General features: G+C 36.6%; 1 protein-coding gene across 3 annotated transcripts in view; it reads left to right on the top strand.

Moving 5' to 3' along the window:
- Window positions 1-18,943, top strand: part of CPNE8 (copine 8) — a 368,836-nt gene that overhangs the window by 306,904 nt on the left and 42,989 nt on the right. For 2 of the 3 annotated variants that reach the window (XM_067696130.1, XM_067696131.1), the window contains 2 exons: window positions 2,972-3,040; window positions 4,097-4,224. In XM_067696130.1, the coding sequence (XP_067552231.1) occupies window positions 2,972-3,040; window positions 4,097-4,224 (197 nt within the window). The remainder of the gene's footprint in view (window positions 1-2,971; window positions 3,041-4,096; window positions 4,225-18,943) is intronic. The other variant, XM_067696129.1, reaches the window with a different exon arrangement.

Genomic DNA, 18,943 nt, shown 5'->3' with positions numbered 1-18,943 from the left:
AGACCATGAAAATCACTCTTGTGCTCCTGAGTCTTAAGTGCCTCAGGAAAAAGGCCATGAACTATTTTAAGGCTTAAGAAAAGGAATAATTATGTTAAACTAAATGATACTGATTAATTTTCCTTCCATAAGTTTCTTCTCACCTTTGTGTATGATTGTTTTTTCCTTTTTCTCTCCCTCTAATTTTCTGCTTTTCCTACCTCCACATTCATTCCTTGTAACCAAACCTATGCAAAGGAGGGACCTTTTTATTAGTTGCATCTTAAAAGATTCTTTGAAACCAACTCAAATATTTATAGGATGGAGATCATAACCCTTTAAATTCATGAAAAATAGTTTCTAAAATTGATGAGACAACAATGATGATGTTGATGATGATGATAATGCCTCACCTTTAATGTTACCTAATAATTATATGACTTTAATTTTTTTCAAAGCACTTTTGTTTTCTTGAATAAGTAAGAAAGGCAAAGGTTAAGTAGGTCTTCAGAGAGATAGTGCTCCATTTGATTTTTGTGTTAACTTCAGCCTAAATAACTGCAATGTATATCTGTAGGTGCTGAAAATGGCAAATAGAAAAACTTCAGTCCATGTCAATCTGGCAATTAGTGTACTACCTAATATTACCAAACCCTCATATTTCCATGGTAAGAATTTGTGATATGTATTCACAGTCATTAATCTGTTTATCACCCCAAATTCAAATAATCTTTCAGATAGCAAGGGAGGCCTTTAAAAAAAATTTAAAATCCCTAATTGTGATTTTGAGGCTAGCACAGATGTTGAAATTGAGCTTTACTCAATCAAAAGGATTTAAGGTAAGCCCCAGCTTTTCATTTGAAATATGTGTAAGAATAGATATAGTGGAAAAAGAAAAGGGAATAGAAAAAGAAAGGAAAAATATACTAATATCACCACATTAGCACTTTTGGTTGTGGAAAGAATGTCATGTCTCATGATGATTCTTGATGACTCCTTATAGTGTAAGGCTTTAGAGGAAGTATATCTAATGGGCATGTAGCCAGTGACCCTTAAAAGAAGGTCTTCTGTGTTGATCAATAGAGAGAAATGCTACATCTGTCCAAGTGATTTCTCCTACCAAATATCTAAAATCACTGGCATACTTTTCACTTATTTTGGCAATTATAGAAATCGAGCAATTTAATATTTATATGTACACATTTTCTTCCAACTAAATTCAACAGTATAATCACCAAAGGTCTTTAACACTGCATGCAGAAAATAGAAGCTCAATAGATATTTGTTTATTGAATAAAAGGAAAAATTCTCTCAACTTTCCCCTGTAGTAAGCAGTCAGTCTCTGGGCAGCTACAGATACATTTCAAAGAGTAAAGCAACAGCTCCTAACAGCTCTCTTCAGCATTTTGCAGCATGTTAGCCCCATTGAAAATTGTTATAGGCTATAGGTAGCAACAGAGACTTTGAACTTCACTTCCAGAACTGAATCTAAATCTCCAGTACAATCCCTCAGGGAGCCAAATGAAAGGAAAAAACTGGTGAGAGCTGGACACTCCTCACTTAAGTCTGTGTGTGGGATTATTGCTCATTTTGAATTTTGTTCTTTATACTTTCTGTATGTTCTACAAATTAACATTCATTATTTCAGAAGTGGAAAAGTTTGTTAATTAAAAAGGAAATATAAAATAGGGCATCCACTGCCCTCTTCATTAATAAACAACAAAATTGAATGTACTTATTTTCAAGAACATTCTGTTTTACTTTTGTGTTAGAGCCACACATAATCTTATTTTTATTTGTCATAACAAGCAAAAACTAATTCTCCACATAATTATTTTAAGAAATGTTTTTTTTAAGATTTATAAAATCTTTCTAATCAAGATAAATGAAATGGTGGGGGAAATGGTGACTTTATTATTTCCAGAGGAATAAAGGAAATGCATAATTTTATAGAAATGTAAATCTCTCCAGTCAAAATGTTAAAATGCTGATCAAAAAGTAACTCAGAACTATCCTGGTTTGTAATTGTTCCCTTAAGGCAGATATATAATACATTTTTATATGCCCCAAATCAGTAATGAGTTTTAATTTTAATTAGCTTTATACCTTATCAAGAGATAGAACACCATAAAATTTTATTAAAAGGAAGGCTAATTAAAGGTCAGCTCAGATTAACATCAAAACCAACCAGTCACTGCTTTGTGCTAAATATTAAACTTTCACATTTTAATTTCAATCAATTCCTGTAGGCAATTTTATAATATAAAGAGTTATTTTATTATTTTTATGTTTTAAAAAATTTACATGAGGTAAAAATAAAAAGTTTGAATAAAAAGACAAAATTAAAAGGACAATGGTTATAAATCCTTCTTTCACAAATGACAAAATTGAAATGGTTGGTAACATCTGACTTAGTTCCCTAAGATCCTCAGTCTTTCAAAATGCTAGGATTTTGTAATATGGTGGTATACTGCTGGTTAAGAGATGGGGCTCTGGAAATGTTTTCTCTGTTACCGGTGTTGCGTGACTTTGGACACAATATCTAAGCTCTTAGTGCCTCATCTGTAAAGTGAGAATAATAATAGCATTTTATCTACTTTTTTAGATTGTTATACTATAAAAATTATATAATGTATGTAAATATTTTAATATAAAACTTAGTATATAGAATTCAACAAATTTAAGTTATAAATTACTAGTCACTTTTGATTGTTCAGGTAAAAACATACATGCTAAAATTACTGCTGACTATGTTTAAGCATGGTTACTGTCCCTAGTGTTTTAAAATAGAGCTACAAATTTTTTTATATTACCCCCTTCGAGAGGTGGAACCTAATTCCTCTTCCCTTGAGTATGGGCTACACTTAGTGACTCATTTCTAACAAATAGATGAAAGTAGAAGTAATGCTATGCAACTTATAAGACTAGGAGCTTATTGGAGCTTCCTCCTTGCTCTCTCTCTCTCTCGGATCACTCATTTTGGGGAAGTTAGCTGCCATGTTGTTGGAACACTAAAGCAGCCCTATGCAGAGTTCGTGTTGACCTACTGCCAGCAAACCATGTAAGTGAGCCTTCTTAGAAGCAGATCCTCCAACTCTGGTCAGGCTTTCAGATGACTGCAGCCCAGGTTGGCTTCTTGATTGCAAGCTCTTGAGAGATCCTGAGCAAGAATCACCTGGCTAAGCTGCTTCTGGATTCTTGACACCTAAAAAAATGTATGGGATTATAAATGCCTACTGTTTTAAGACACTAACTTTTGGGATAATTTGCTACATAGCAATAGATAACACTGCCTTATTTGTGTTATTTGCGGAAGCTGGACTAGGAGAATTAAACCTAATAGAGCATTCAAAGTATGAGAAAGCTAGACTAGATCTCCAGGTTTAAAGTTGCCCTTCTGGGTTACTATCTGCAGAATAAGAACTCCGGTGGAAAGCTCCAATTCCCTTGAACAATATAGATATGTTTCTTTGATTCTTTTCTCTTTACCTTGTTTTGATGCTACTCACACCAAATTACATTCCCTCTGATCACTTCTTTAGTTGGGGTTATTAATTGTGGCCTGAAAATGTGCATATGGCAGATAGTTTACATTTTTGCTTCTATAAAGTAAAACTGTTTGAATTGATAGAATTTTTTTTTTCTGATTTGAATACATGTCACTGCAGAAAACTTGAAAAATATAGAATAGTCTAAACAATGAAATAAAAATCAACAATTTATAACTACTCAGAGATAACAAATATTAACATTTTGTTTCCTTTTTAGATTTTTATATGTTTATCTCTGTATGTACACAGACCTGTGTATAAATAAGACATTATTAATTGTAAAATGTCATGATATTCAGCTTCTCAAGATTATTTAGAATTTTCTCCTGCCCTTTAATTGAAAAGTATCCATTTTTAATGATTGCACATTACCTCATATCACAATCTATGTAAATGTAATCTATGTTGATCACTTAATTTATTATTATGTTTTACTATTATAAATCTATAACTGAGTTTTCATCCAAAAAGCTTTATGAGTATGAACCTGTATCATTCTCTTTTTTAATTGAGCTTTACAGACACTATTCATTCTTTACTTTTTTTTTGCCTGTAACTTTCTACAGAATGGGAACCCTCAAAACCCCTACTGTGATGGCATTGAGGGTGTCATGGAGGCTTATTATAGGAGTCTGAAATCTGTACAACTGTATGGGCCAACCAACTTTGCTCCTGTAATTAATCATGTAGCAAGGTAAGTGGGAGTAGATAAGTTATTTATTCTAGTGTACTGGACCAGAGTGAAATCATAACATTATTGTTGGCCTGACTCCACAAATGAAAGTTGTTTTCTTCTAATTTACCTCCAAGAAAGTGAGGGAAAAGATATACAGTAAAAAAATCTCCATTGAGCTATCATGATATTTCAATAAGAACTTTACATCAGAATCTCAAATGAAGAAACATACACTGGCTTATGTTAGGACCTATATTTGTTCGACTGAGGAAAAAATTTTTTTTCTTTGAAGAGGCATCCATGAGAGCAATATCAATCATAATCTCAATTATGTAAATCATTCATATCTAATGTATATTCTATAGTAGCTCAGAAGTAAAAAGAGACTGAATTCTATGAAGACAACTGAAGCCTTTCAGTGATATATAGGGCACACTATTTTAACCTCTCTGAAATTAATATATTAGCTAATTTTATAAATTCCCAGAGTTCTACCTGTATATAATACATGGTATTGAGATCAGAATATAATAGCTGATGATTCCAAATTCATGTTCTAGAAAAAAATGTTTAATGTAAAGCTCTATATACTCTTGCTTATCATTTTTTACTAATGCATAAGTAAATTAGACACCACTTTTAAAATCACTAAAAAGTTTGTCTTGACTCACTTGCAAATCCTGTGAAATCCTGCCTTATTTTTATTTATTTATTTATTTTAACATCTTTATTGGGGTATAATTGCTTTACAATGGTGTGTTAGTTTCTGCTTTATAACAAAGTGAATCAGTTATACATATACATATGTTCCCATATGTCTTCCCTCTTGCGTCTCCCTCCCTCCCACCCTCCCTATCCCACCCCTCCAGGCTGTCACAAAGCACCGAGCCAATATCCCTGTGCCATGCGGCTGCTTCCCACTAGCTATCTACCTTACTACGTTTGTTAGTGTGTATATGTCCATGACTCTCTCGCGCCCTGTCACAGTTCACCCTTCCCCCTCCCCATAACCTCAAGTCCGTTCTCTAGTAGGTCTGCGTCTTTATTCCTGCCTTACCCCTAGGTTCTTCATGACATTTTTTTTTCTTAAATTCCATATATATGTGTTAGCATATGGTATTTGTCTTTTTCTTTCTGACTTACTTCACTCTGTATGACAGACTCTAGGTCTATCCACCTCATTACAAACAGCTCAATTTCGTTTTTTTTTATGGCTGAGTAATATTCCATTGTATATATGTGCCACATCTTCTTTATCCATTCATCCGATGATGGGCACTTAGGTTGTTTCCATCTCCAGGCTATTGTAAATAGAGCTGCAATGAACATTTTGGTACATGACTCTTTTTGAACTTTGGTTTTCTCAGGGTATATGCCCAGTAGTGGGATTGCTGGGTCATATGGTAGTTCTATTTGTAGTTTTTTAAGGAACCTCCATACTGTTCTCCATAGCGGCTGAACCAATTCACATTCCCACCAGCAGTGCAAGAGTGTTCTCTTTTCTCCACACCCTCTCCAGCATTTATTGTTTCTAGATTTTTTGATGATGGCCATTCTGACTGGTGTGAGATGATATCTCATTGTAGTTTTGATTTGCATTTCTCTAATGATTAATGATGTTGAGCATTCGTTCACGTGTTTGTTGGCAGTCTGTATATCTTCTTTGGAGAAATGTCTATTTAGGTCTTCTGCCCATTTTTGGATTGGGTTGTTTGTTTTTTTGTTATTCAACTGCATGAGCTGCTTGTAAATTTTGGAGATTAATCCTAGGTCGGTTGCTTCATTTGCAAATATTTTCTCCCATTCTGAGTGTTGTCTTTTGGTCTTGTTTATGGTTTCCTTTGCTGTGCAAAAGCTTTGAAGTTTCATTCGGTCCCATTTGTTTATTTTTGTTTTTATTTCCATTACTCTAGGAGGTGGGTCAGAAAGGATCTTGCTGTGATTTATGTCATAGAGTGTTCTGCCTATGTTTTCCTCTAAGAGTTTGATAGTTTCTGGCCTTACATTTAGATCTTTCATCCATTTTGAGCTTATTTTTGTGTATGGTGTTAGGGAGTGATCTAATCTCATACTTTTACATGTACCTGTCCAGTTTTCCCAGCACCACTTATTGAAGTGGCTGTCCTTTCTCCACTGTACATTCCTCCCACCTTTATCAAAGATAAGGTGTCCATATGTGCGTGGGTTTATCTCTGGGCTTTCTATCCTGTTCCATTAATCTATCTTTCTGTTTTTGTGCCAGTACCATACTGTCTTCATTACTGTAGCTTTGTAGTATAGTCTGAAGTCAGGGAGCCTGATTCCTCCAGCTCCTTTTTTCGTTCTCAAGATTGCTTTGGCTATTCGGGGTCTTTTGTGTTTCCATACAAATTGCAAAATTTTTTGTTGTAGTTCTGTGAAAAATGCCAGTGGTACTTTGATAGGGATTGCATTGAGTCTATAGATTGCTTTGGGTAGTAGAGTCATTTTCACAATGTTGATTCTTCCAGTCCAATAACATGGTATATCTCTCCATCTATTTGTATCACCTTTAATTTCTTTCATCAGTGTCTTATAATTTTCTGCATACAGGTCTTTTGTCTCCTTAGGTAGGTTTATTCCTAGATATTTTATTCTTTATGTTGCAATGGTAAATGGGAGTGTTTTCTTGATTTCACTTTCAGATTTTTCATCATTAGTGTATAGGAATGCCAGAGATTTCTGTGCATTAATTTTGTATCCTGCTACTTTACCAAATTCATTGATTAGCTCTAGTAGTTTTCTGGTAGCATTTTTAGGATTCTCTATGTATAGTATCATGTCATCTGCAAACAGTGACAGCTTTACTTCTTGTTTTCCTATTTGGATTCCTTTTATTTCCTTTTCTTCTCTGATTGCTGTGGCTAAAACTTCCAAAACTATGTTGAATAAGAGTGGTGAGAGTGGGCAACCTTGTCTTGTTCCTGATCTTAGTGGAAATGCTTTCAGTTTTTCGCCATTGAGGATGATGTTTGCTGTGGGCTTGTCATATATGGCCTTTATTATGTTGAGGAAAGTCCCCTCTATGCCTACTTTCTGCAGGGTTTTTATTATAAATTGGTGTTGAATTTTGTCAAAAGCTTTCTCTGCATCTATTGAGATGATCATATGGTTTTTCTCCTTCAGTTTGTTAATATGGTGTATCACATTGATAGATTTGCATATATTGAAGAATCCTTGCATTCCTGGAATAAACCCCACTTGATCATGGTGTATGATCCTTTTAATGTGCTGTTGGATTCTGTTTGCTAGTATTTTGTTGAGGATTTTTGCATCTATGTTCATCAGTGATATTGGCCTGTAGTTTTCTTTCTTTGTGACATCCTTGTCTGGTTTTGGTATCAAGGTGATGGTGGCCTCGTAGAATGAATTTGGGAGTGTTCCTCCCTCTGGTATATTTTGGAAGAGTTTGAGAAGGATAGGTGTTAGCTCTTCTCTAAATGTTTGATAGAATTCGCCTGTGAAGCCATCTGGTCCTGGGCTTTTGTTTGTTCGCAGATTTTTAATCACAGTTTCAATTTCAGTGCTTGTGATTGGTCTGTTCATATTTTCTATTTCTTCCTGGTTCAGTCTTGGCAGGTTGTGCATTTCTAAGAACTTGTCCATTTCTTCCAGATTGTCCATTTTATTGGCATAGAGTTGCTTGTAGTAATCTCTCATGATCTTTTTTATTTCTGCAGTGTCAGTTGTTACCTCTCCTTTTTCATTTCTAATTCTATTGATTTGAGTCTTCTCCCTTTTTTTCTTGATGAGTCTGGCTAGTGGTTTATCTATTTTGTTTATCTTCTCAAAGAACCAGCTTTTAGTTTTATTGATCTTTGCTATTGTTTCCTTCATTTCTTTTTCATTTATTTCTGATCTGATTTTTATGATTTCTTTCCTTCTGCTAGCTTTGGGGTTGTTTTGTTCTTTTTTCTGTAATTGCTTGAGGTGCAAGGTTAGGTTGTTTATTTGAGATGTTTCCTGCTTCTTAAGGTGGGCCTGTATTGCTATAAACTTCCCCCTTAGAACTGCTTTTGCTGCATCCCATAGGTTTTGGGTTGTTGTGTCTCCATTGTCATTTGTTTCTAGGTATTTTTTGATTTCCTCTTTGATTTCTTCAGTGATCACTTCATTATTCAGTAGTGTATTGTTTAGCCTCCATGTGTTTGTATTTTTTTACAGATCTTTTCCTGTAATTGATATCTAGTCTCATGGCATTGTGGTCAGAAAAGATACTTGATACAATTTCAATTTTCTTAAATTTACCAAGGCTTGATTTGTGACCGAATATATGATCTATCCTGGAGAATGTTCCATGAGCACTTGAGAAAAATGTGTATTCTGTTGGTTTTGGATGGAGTGTCCTATAAATATCAATTAAGTAAATCTTGTTTAATGTATCATTTAAAGCTTGTGTTTCCTTATTTATTTTCATTTTGGATGATCTGTCCATGGGTGAAAGTGGGGTGTTTAAGTCCCCTACTATGAATGTGTTACTGTCGATTTCCCCTTTTATGGCTGTTAGCATTTGCCTTATGTATTGAGGTGCTCCTATGTTGGGTGCATAAATATTTACAATTGTTAGATCTTCTTCTTGGATCGATCCCTTGATCATTATGGAGTGTCCTTCTTTGTCTCTTTTAATAGTCCTTATTTTAAAGTCTATTTTGTCTGATATGAGAATTGCTACTCCAGCTTTCTTTTGGTTTCCATTTGCATGGAATATCTTTTTCCTTCCCCTTACTTTCAGTCTGTATGTGTCCCTAGGTCTGAAGTGGGTCTCTTGTAGACAGCATATATAAGGGTCTTGTTTTTGTATCCATTCAGCCAATCTGTGTCTTTGGGTGGGAGCATTTAGTCCATTTACATTTAAGGTAATTATCGATATGTATGTTCCTATTCCCATTTTCTAAATTGTTTTGGGTTCCTTATTGTAGGTCTTTTCCTTCTCTTGTGTTTCTTGTCTAGAGAAGTTCCTTTAGCATTTGTTGTAAAGCTGGTTTGGTGGTGCTGAACTCTCTCAGCTTTTGCTTGTCTGTAAAGGTTTTAATTTCTCCATCAAATCTGAATGAGATCCTTGCTGGGTAGAGTAGTCTTGGCTGCAGGTTTTTCTCCTTCATCACTCTCAGTATGTCCTGCCACTCCCTTCTGGCTTGTAGGATTTCTGCTGAAAGATCAGCTGTTAACCTTATGGGGATTCCCTTATGTGTTATTTGTTGTTTTTCCCTTGCTGCTTTTAATATGCTTTCTTTGTATTTAATTTCTGACAGTTTGATTAATATGTGTCTTGACATATTTCTCCTTGTATTTATCCTGTATTGGACTCTGTGCTTCCTGGCCTTGATTAACTATTTCCTTTCCCATATTAGGGAAGTTTTCAACTATAATCTCTTCAAATATTTTCTCAGTCCCTTTCTTTTTCTCTTCTTCTTCTGGAACCCCTATAATTCGAATGTTGGTGCGTTTAATGTTGTCCCAGAGGTCTCTGAGACTGTCCTCAGTTCTTTTCATTCTTTTTTCTTTATTGTGCTCTGCAGTAGTTATTTCCACTATTTTATCTTCCAGGTCACTTATCCGTTCTTCTGCCTCAGTTATTCTGCTATTGATTCCATCTAGAGTACTTTTAATTTCATTTATTGTGTTGTTCATTGTTGCTTGTTTCATCTTTATTTCTTCTAGGTCCTTGTTAACTGTTTCTTGCATTTTTGTCCATTCTATTTCCAAGATTTCGGATCATCCTGACTGTCATTTTTCTGAATTATTTTTCAGGTAGACTGCCTATTTCCTCTTCATTTGTTAGGTCTGGTGCATTTTTATCTTGCTCCTTTATCTGCTGTGTGTTTTTCTGTCTTCTCATTTTGCTTATCTTACTGTGTTTGGGGTCTCCTTTTTGCAGACTGCAGGTTCGTAGTTCCCGCTGTTTTTGATGTCTGTCTCCAGTGGCTAAGGTTGGTTCAGTGGGTTTTGTAGGCTTCCTGGTGGAGGGGACTAGTGCCTGTGTTGTGGTGGATGAGGCTGGATCTTGTCTCTCTAGTGGGCAGGTTCACGTCTGGTTGTGTGTTTTGGGGTGTCTGTGGCCTTATTATGATTTTAGGCAGACTCTCTGCTAATGGGTGGGGTTGTGTTCCTGTTTTGCTAGTTGTTTGGCATAGGTTGTCCAGCACTGTGGCTTGCTGGTCGTTGAGTGAAGCTGGGTGCTGGTATTAAGATGGAGGTCTCTAGGAGATTTTCGCCGTTTGATATTATGTGGAGCTGGGAGGTCTCTTGTTGACCAGTGTCCTGAAGTTGGCTCTCCTACCTCAGAGGCAGAGCCCTGACTCCTGGCTGGAGCATCAAGAGCTTTCATCCACACGGCTCAGAATAAAAGGGAGAAAAAGTAGAGAGAATTAGTAGAAGTATGAGGAAAGAAAGAAGGAAAGGAGGGAAGGAAGGAAGGAAGAAAGATAGAAAGAAGCAAAGAAGGAAAGAAGGCAAGAAGGGAAGAAAGGAGGGGAGGGAGGGAGGAAGGAAGGAGGGAAAGAAGGAAAAAAGACAGAAAGAAAGAAGATACAGTAAAAGTAAAATAAAGTATAATAAAGTTATTGAATTAAAAAATTCTTATTTAGAAAAAAAAAGGGACGGATAGAACCTTAGGACAAATGTTGGAAGCAAAGCTATACAGACAAAATCTTACACAGAGGCATACACATACACCCTCACTAAAAGAGGTAAAGGGGGAAAAATCATAAATCTTGCTCTCAGAGACCACCTCCTCAATTTGGGATGATTCGTTGTCTAAAGGAGGGAAGGAAGGAAGGAAAGAAAGAAAGAAAGATACAACGAAGGTAAAGTATAATAACGTTATTAAAATTAAAATTGATTATTAAGAAAAAAATTTTTTAAAAAAACCATGGACGGATAGAACCCTAGGACAAATGGTGGAAGCAAGACTATACAGACAAGATCTCACACAGAAGCATATACATACACATTCACAAGAGAGGAAAAGGGAAAAAAATCATAGATCTTGCTCCTAAAGTCCACTTCCTTAATTTGGGATGACTCGTTGTCTATTCAGGTATTCCACAGATGCAGGGTATATCAAGTTGATTGTGGAGCTTTAATCCGCTGCTTCTGAGGCTGGTAGGAGAGATTTCCCTTTCTCTTTGTTCTCACAGCTCACAGGGGCTCAGTTTTGGATTTGGCCCTGCCTCTGCGTGTAGGTCGCTGGAGGGCATCTGTTTTTTGCTCAGACAGGACGGGGTTAAAGGAGCCGCTGATTCGGGGGCTCTGGCGCACTCAGGCCGGCGGGGAGGGAGGGGCACGGAGTGCGGAGCGGGCCTGTGGCGGCAAAGGCTGGCGTGACTTTGCACCAGCCTGAGGCCCGCCGTGCATTCTCCCGGTGAAGTTGTCCCTGGATCCCGGGATCCTGGCAGTGGCAGGCTAAACAGGCTCCACGGAAGAGGGGTGTGGAGAGTGACCTGTGCTCGCACACAGGCCCCTTGGTGGCGGCAGCAGCAGCCTTAGCGTCTCCCGCCCGTCTCTGGGGTCCGCGCTTTTAGCCGCGGCTCACGCCCATCTCTGCGGTTCGCGCTTTTAGCCGCGGCTCACGCCCGTCTCTGGAGCTCCTTTAAGCAGCGTTCTTAAACCCCTCTCCTCACGCACCAGGAAACAAAGAGGGAAGAAAAAGTCTCTTGCCTCTTCGGCAGTTGCAGACTTTTCCCCGGACTCCCTCCCGGCTAGCTGGGGTGCACTAACCCCTTCAGGCTATGTTCAAGCCGCCAAGCCCAGTCCTCTCCCTGCGCTCCGTCCGAAACCGAAACCCAAGCCTCAGAGCCTCAGCTCGCAGCCCCGCCCGCCCCGGCGGGTGAGCAGACAAGCCTCTCGGGCTGGTGAGTGCCGGTCGGCACCGATCCTCTGTGCGGGAATCTCCCCGCTTTGCTCTGCGCACCCCTGTTGCTGTGCACTTCTCCGCGGCTTCGAAGCTCCCCCATCCGCCTCCCACAGTCTCCGCCCGCGAAGGGCCTTCCTAGTGTGTGGAAACTTTTCCTCCTTCACAGCTCCCTCCCACTGGTGCAGGTGCCGTCCCTATCCTTTTGTCTCTGTTTTTTCTTTTTTTTCTTTTGCCCTACCCAGGTACGTGGGGAGTTTCTTGCCTTTTGGGAGGTCTGAGGTCTTCTGCCAGCCTTCAGTAGGTGTTCTGTAGGAGTTGTTCCAGGTGTAGATGTATTTCTGGTGTATCTGTGGGGAGGAAGGTGATCTCCACGTCTTACTCTTTCGCCATCTTCCTCTCATTCCCCTGCCTTATTTTTAGATAATCAGAAAAGTATAGCTCTCATATCTTTCCCAATATGTAGCCAAAACTTGAAAAAGTACTGCACTTGGATCAGTTTATCAATGTTCAAGGGCAGTATGAAACCTCAGTTCTCTATTCGAAGGTTCTGTTACTTTACCATCTCCGTTAGACATTGTTAGCAAAATGTGTTCTACTTTTCATTACCTGAGACATAGACAAAATGCTAAAATACCCCTGGACTCAGGGCTGACCCCAGTGGACTCTCCTGTGGAACTCCACCTCATGTTGACATATACATTGATGACCATTTTCTGAGTGTGACCCTTTAGCTCAGGTTTTTCAAGCATTTTCATCCACAATCTGTACTAAGTTATGAATTTTATATCTCATCTCTGGACACACACAACTAAATAAAAGATTATGAATAATACTTATCCTTATCTCATATTTTCTCTTTATTACTATGGTATCCTATTCTTCTGTATTACTTTTTTTTAAATGCAGGTCTTGACCCACAAAATTGATTTCAGAATTCACTAATGGGTCATTATCTGTAATTTGAAAATCAAATCCTAGCTCATTGTGTTAGCCTATATAAGTAGTGTTATCTATACTTTCTTTTCCTAGTTTTTTGATGGCTCTCATTAATTTTGTAGATTTTGTACTGGTATATCTCTACTATAAAAGTTAAACTTTTAGATATTAAATTCCTAGGTGCATTTCTATATACCAACTAAAACTACAGGCTCCATACTGTTATATTGCAGTTTTTTATATTTTGTCCAGCATTTTAAAAATTCTCAAATATAGGGGTAGTTGCCAGTTAACTCTTTCAGACTACTTTAAAATCTGTGATCTAATAATTATTGTTATTTTTAATAAAAGAAAATAAGAAATACAAAAATCTATGACTTTTGGAGAATCTTTTCCTTCCAATACAATTTGAAATTCCATGTATCTGTGTCTTCCTATGAATCTATCTAAGAAATACCTTTCTCCTTTTTTTCTAATCTCTGAGAGTTATGTTTAATTTTATTTTTAATCTATTATTAAGAAAGACAATTTCTGTCTGACCCAAAATTATCATCTAAAAAATTTGTCAACCAAAAGACAAGCTACATTTTTCAAGAACAAATATATTTAGAACAAATAGTTCAAGACAACTATTTGTTTCTAAATCAAGAGAAGAGCCTTTATTCCAATGTATATGGCCTTTATTTAAATAAAGCTCCTGGTGTCTTTTGTCACTCTTAAATACATTTCAACAGTATTTCACCATGTACTAAACAAGTGTCTAGTAAGTGAATTCTATATATGTTATGATATTTGTCATTAAAAATAATTTTTGTAAAGTCAAAAGTAAATACATACCCATTTTCATTTATTTGCTTAATTTTTCCTCTTAAAAAGTGGTTTTCTATATTGGTAAAAGCTTAGTTATTTGTAATAGTTTTCTATAAGCATCTTGAAGAAAGTTTATTCTTATTCTTTTTAAGAATAATCATTTTAAGCACTTGCTCACTTTTAGAACTAATATCTATGTGATAAGACTTTAGAAATAATATTGAGATGGCAATATTGTGAAATAGTCAAGACCCAAGACATCAAGTTTACAAAACTTGAAGTCTTTATGTGCTGTTCTGAGGCTTTCCAAACCCTAACTCTAATTTCCTGCCTTCCCAGTTCTAATTTTATAATGCTGTCCAGAGAACAGTATTTCAAATGATATAAAACTCCTACTCAACAGCCATTTATGTCTTGTCACAAATTTAAGTTCCAACATTCTAGTTTGGTATTCAAGAAATTCCAATGTCCAACTACCACTCAGCCATCCAATCTCATTTCCCTCCACATTCTCCAAAGTGTACTGCACTTCAATCACAGAGAATCACTACTCCTAGTCTGTAATGTCATTCAATGTATACCTCTATCACAGCACTTACTAATTTGATTCCACTCCATTGTTACATATAGATCTTTTCCACATTGAAGAAAAGAAAGTTTCACTATTTTTTTCACTTGACTTCAATAATATTCATTGTTTCCCAGCTATTATTCATTTGTTCACTATGCCTAACCAGTCACTTGTTTTGAGACTGTCACATTTCAGTACTTAAGAGAGACCTATCAATTCCAACTATTAGCTAGACCATTGTTATTTTTTCTATTCTTTTCTTCTGATGTTAAGAAATTTCCAGGATCCAGAAAACCAGATAAAATTAAGTTTCCTTTAGCATTTGTTGTAAAGCTGGTTTGGTGGTGCTGAACTCTCAGCTTTTGCTTGTCTGTAAAGGTTTTATTTTCTCCATCAAATCTGAATGAGATCCTTGCTGGGTAGAGTAATCTTGGTTGCAGGTTTTTCTCCTTCATCACCTTAAATATGTCCTGCCAGTCCCTTCTGACTTGCAGACTTTCTGCTAAAAGATCACCTGTTAACCTTATGGGGATTCCCTTGTGTGTTGTTTGTTGTTTTTCCCTTGCTGCTTTAATATGTTTTCTTTGTATTTAATTTTGACAGTTTGATTAATATGTGTCTTGGCATGTTTCTCCTTGGATTTATCCTGTATGGGACTCTCTGTGCTTCCTGGACTTGATTAACTATTTCCTTTCCCATATTAGGGAAGTTTTCAACTATAATCCCACCAAAAGACACAGATTGCCTGAATGGATACAAAAACAAGACCCATATATATCCTGTCTACAAGAGACCACTTCAGACCTAGAGACACATACAGACTGAAAGTAAGGGGATGGAAAAAGATATTCCATGCAAATGGAAACCAAAAGAAAGCTGGAGTAGCAATTCTCATATCAGACAAAATAGACTTTAACTTAAAGACTATTACAAGAGACAAAGAAGGACACTACGTAATGATCAAGGGATCAATCCAAGAAGAAGATATAACAATTGTAAATATTTATGCACCCAACATAGGAGCACCTCAATACATAAGGCAAATACTAACAAGCATAAAAGGGGAAATCGACAGTAACACATTCATAATAGGGGAATTTAAGACCCCACTTTCACAAATGGTCATCATCCCAAATGAAAATAAAAAGGAAACACAAGCTTTAAATGATACATTAAACAAGATGGACTTAATTGATAATTATAGAACATTCCATTCAAAAACAACAGAATACACATTTTTCTCAAGTGCTCATGGAACATTCTCCAGGATAGATAATATCTTGGGTCAGAAATCAAGCCTTGGTAAATTTAAGAAAATTGAAATTGTATCAAGTATCTTTTCCGACCACAACACTATGAGACTAGATATCAATTACAGGAAAAGATCTGTAAAAAATACAAACACATGGAGGCTAAACAATACACTACTTAATAACGAAGTGGTCACTGAAGAAATCACAGAGGAAATCAAAAAATACCTAGAAACAAATGACAATGGAGACATGATGACCCAAAACCTGTGGGATGCAGCAAAAGCAGTTCTAAGAGGGAAGTTTATAGCAATACAAGCCCACCTTAAGAAACAGGAAGCATTTCAAATAAACAACCTAACCTTGCACCTAAAGCAGTTAGAGAAAGAACAAAAAAACCCACAGTTAGCAGAAGGACAGAAATCATAAACATCAGATGAGAAATAAATGAAAAAAAAATTAAGGAAACAATAGCAAAGATCAGTGGAACTAAAAGCTGGTTCTTTGAGAAGATAAACAAAATAGATAAACCACTAGCCAGACTCATCAAGAAAAAAAGGGAGAAGACTCAAATCAATAGAATTAGAAATGAAAAAGGAGAAGTAACAACTGACACTGCAGAAATACAAAAGATCATGAGAGATTACTACAAGCAACTCTATGCCAATAAAATGGGCAACCTGGAAGAAATGGACAAATTCTTAGAAATGCACCACCTGCCAAGACTGAATCAGGAAGAAATAGAAAATATGAACAGACCAATCACAAGAACTGAAATTGAAACTGTGATTAAAAATCTGCCAACAAACAAAAGCCCAGGACCAGATGGATTCACAGGTGAATTCTATCAAACATTTAGAGAAGAGCTAACACCTATCCTTCTGAAATTCTTCCAAAATATACCAGAGGGAGGAACACTCCCAAATTCATTCTACGAGGCCACCATCACCTTGATACCAAAACCAGACAAGGATGTCACAAAGAAAGAAAACTACAGGCCAATATGACTGATGAACGTAGATGCAAAAATCCTCAAGAAAATACTAGCAAACAATTCAACAGCACATTAAAAGGATCATGCATGATGATCAAGTGAGGTGTATACCAGGAATGCAAGGATTCTCCAATATACACAAATCAATCAATGTGATAAACCATATTAACAAACTGAAGGGGAAAATCCATATGATCATCTCAATAGATGTAGAGAAAGGTTTCAACAAAATTCAACACCCATTTATGATAAAAATCCTGCAGAAAGTAGGCATAGAGGGAACTTTCCTCAACATAATAAAGGCAATATAGGACAAACACAGAGCCAACATCGTCCTCAAGGGTGAAAAACTGAAAGCATTTCCACTAAGAACAGGAACAAGAAAAGGTTGCCCACTCTCACCACTCTTATTCAACAGAGTTTTGGAAGTTTTAGCCACAGCAATCAGATAAGAAAAGAAAATAAAAGGAATCCAAATCGGGAAAGAAGAAGTAAAGCTGTCATTGTTTGCAGATGACATGATACTATACATAGAGAATCCAAAAGATGCTACCAGAAAACTACTAGAGCTAATCAATGAATTTGGTAAAGTAGCAGGATACAAAATTAATGCACAGAAATCTCCTGCATTCCTATACACTAATGATGAAAAGTCTGAAAGTGAAATCAAGAAAACACTCCCATTTACCATTGCAACAAAAAGAATAAAATATCTAGGAAGAAACCTACCTCAGGAGACAAAAGACCTGTATGCAGAAAATTATAAGACACTGATGAAAGAAATTAAAGATGATAAAAAAGATGGAGAGATATACCAAGTTTTTAGATTGGAAGAATCAACATTGTGAAAATGACTCTACTACCCAAAGCAATCTACAGATTCAAATGCAATCCCTATCAAACTACCACTGGCATTTTTCACAGAACTACAACAAAAAATTTTGCAATTTGTATGGAAACACAAAAGACCCCGAATAGCCAAAGCAATCTAGAGAACAAAAAACGGAGCTGGAGGAATCAGGCTCCCTGACTTCAGACTATACTACAAAGCTACAGTAATGAAGACAGTATGGTACTGGCACAAAAACAGAAAGATAGATCAATGGAACAGGATCGAAAGCCCAGAGATAAACCCACGCACATATGGACACCTTATCTTTGATAAAAGAGGCAGGAATGTACAGTGGAGAAAGGACAGCCACTTCAATAAGTGGTGCTGGGAAAACTGGACAGGTACATGTAAAAGTATGAGATTAGATCACTCCCTAACACCATACACAAAAATAAGCTCAAAATGGATGAAAGACCTAAATGTAAGGCCAGAAACTATCAAACTCTTAGAGGAAAACATAGGCAGAACACTCTATGACATAAATCACAGCAAGATCGTTTTTGACCCACCTCCTAGAGAAATGGAAATAAAACCAAAAAAAACAAATGGGACCTAATGAAACTTCAAAGCTTTTGCACAGCAAAGGAAACCATAAGCAAGACCAAAAGGCAACCATCAGAATGGGAGAAAATATTTGCAAATGAAGCAACTGTCAAAGGATTAATCTCCAAAATTTACAAGCAGCTTATGCAGCTCATTATCAAAAAAACAAACAACCCAATGCAAAAATGGGCAGAAGACCTAAATAGACATCTCTCCAAAGAAGATATACAGACTGCCAACAAACACATGTAAGAATGCTCAACATCAGTGATCATTAGAGAAATGCAAATCAAAACTGCAATTAGGTATCACCTTACACCAGTCAGAATGACCATCATCAAAAAATGTACAAACAATAAATGCTGGAGAGGGTGTGGAGAAAAGGGAACACTCTTGCACTGTTGGTGGGAATGTGAATTGGTTCAGCCACTATGGAGAACAGTATGGAGGTTCCTTAAAAAGCTACAAATAGAACTACCATATGACCCAGCAATCCCACTACTGGGCATATACTCTGACAAAACCATAATTCAAAAAGAGTCATGTACCAAAATATTCATTGTAGCTCTATTTGCAATAGCCCAGAGATGGAAACAACCTAAGTGTCCATCATCAGATGAATGGATAAAGAAGATGTGGCACATATATACAATGGAATATTACTCAGCCATAAAAAGAAATGAAATTGCGGTATTTTTAATGATGTGGATAGACCTAGAGTCTGTCATACAGAGTGAAGTAAGTCAGAAAGAGAAAGACAAATACCGTATGCTAACACATATGTATGGAATTTAAGAAAAAGTAATGTCATGAAGAACCTAGGGGTAAGGCAGTAATAAAGACACAGACCTACTACAGAATGGACTTG

The sequence above is a fragment of the Pseudorca crassidens genome, chromosome 11 (assembly GCF_039906515.1).
Source record: "Pseudorca crassidens isolate mPseCra1 chromosome 11, mPseCra1.hap1, whole genome shotgun sequence".
NCBI lineage: Eukaryota > Metazoa > Chordata > Mammalia > Artiodactyla > Delphinidae > Pseudorca > Pseudorca crassidens.
This window is presented reverse-complemented; position numbering and strand designations above follow the sequence as displayed.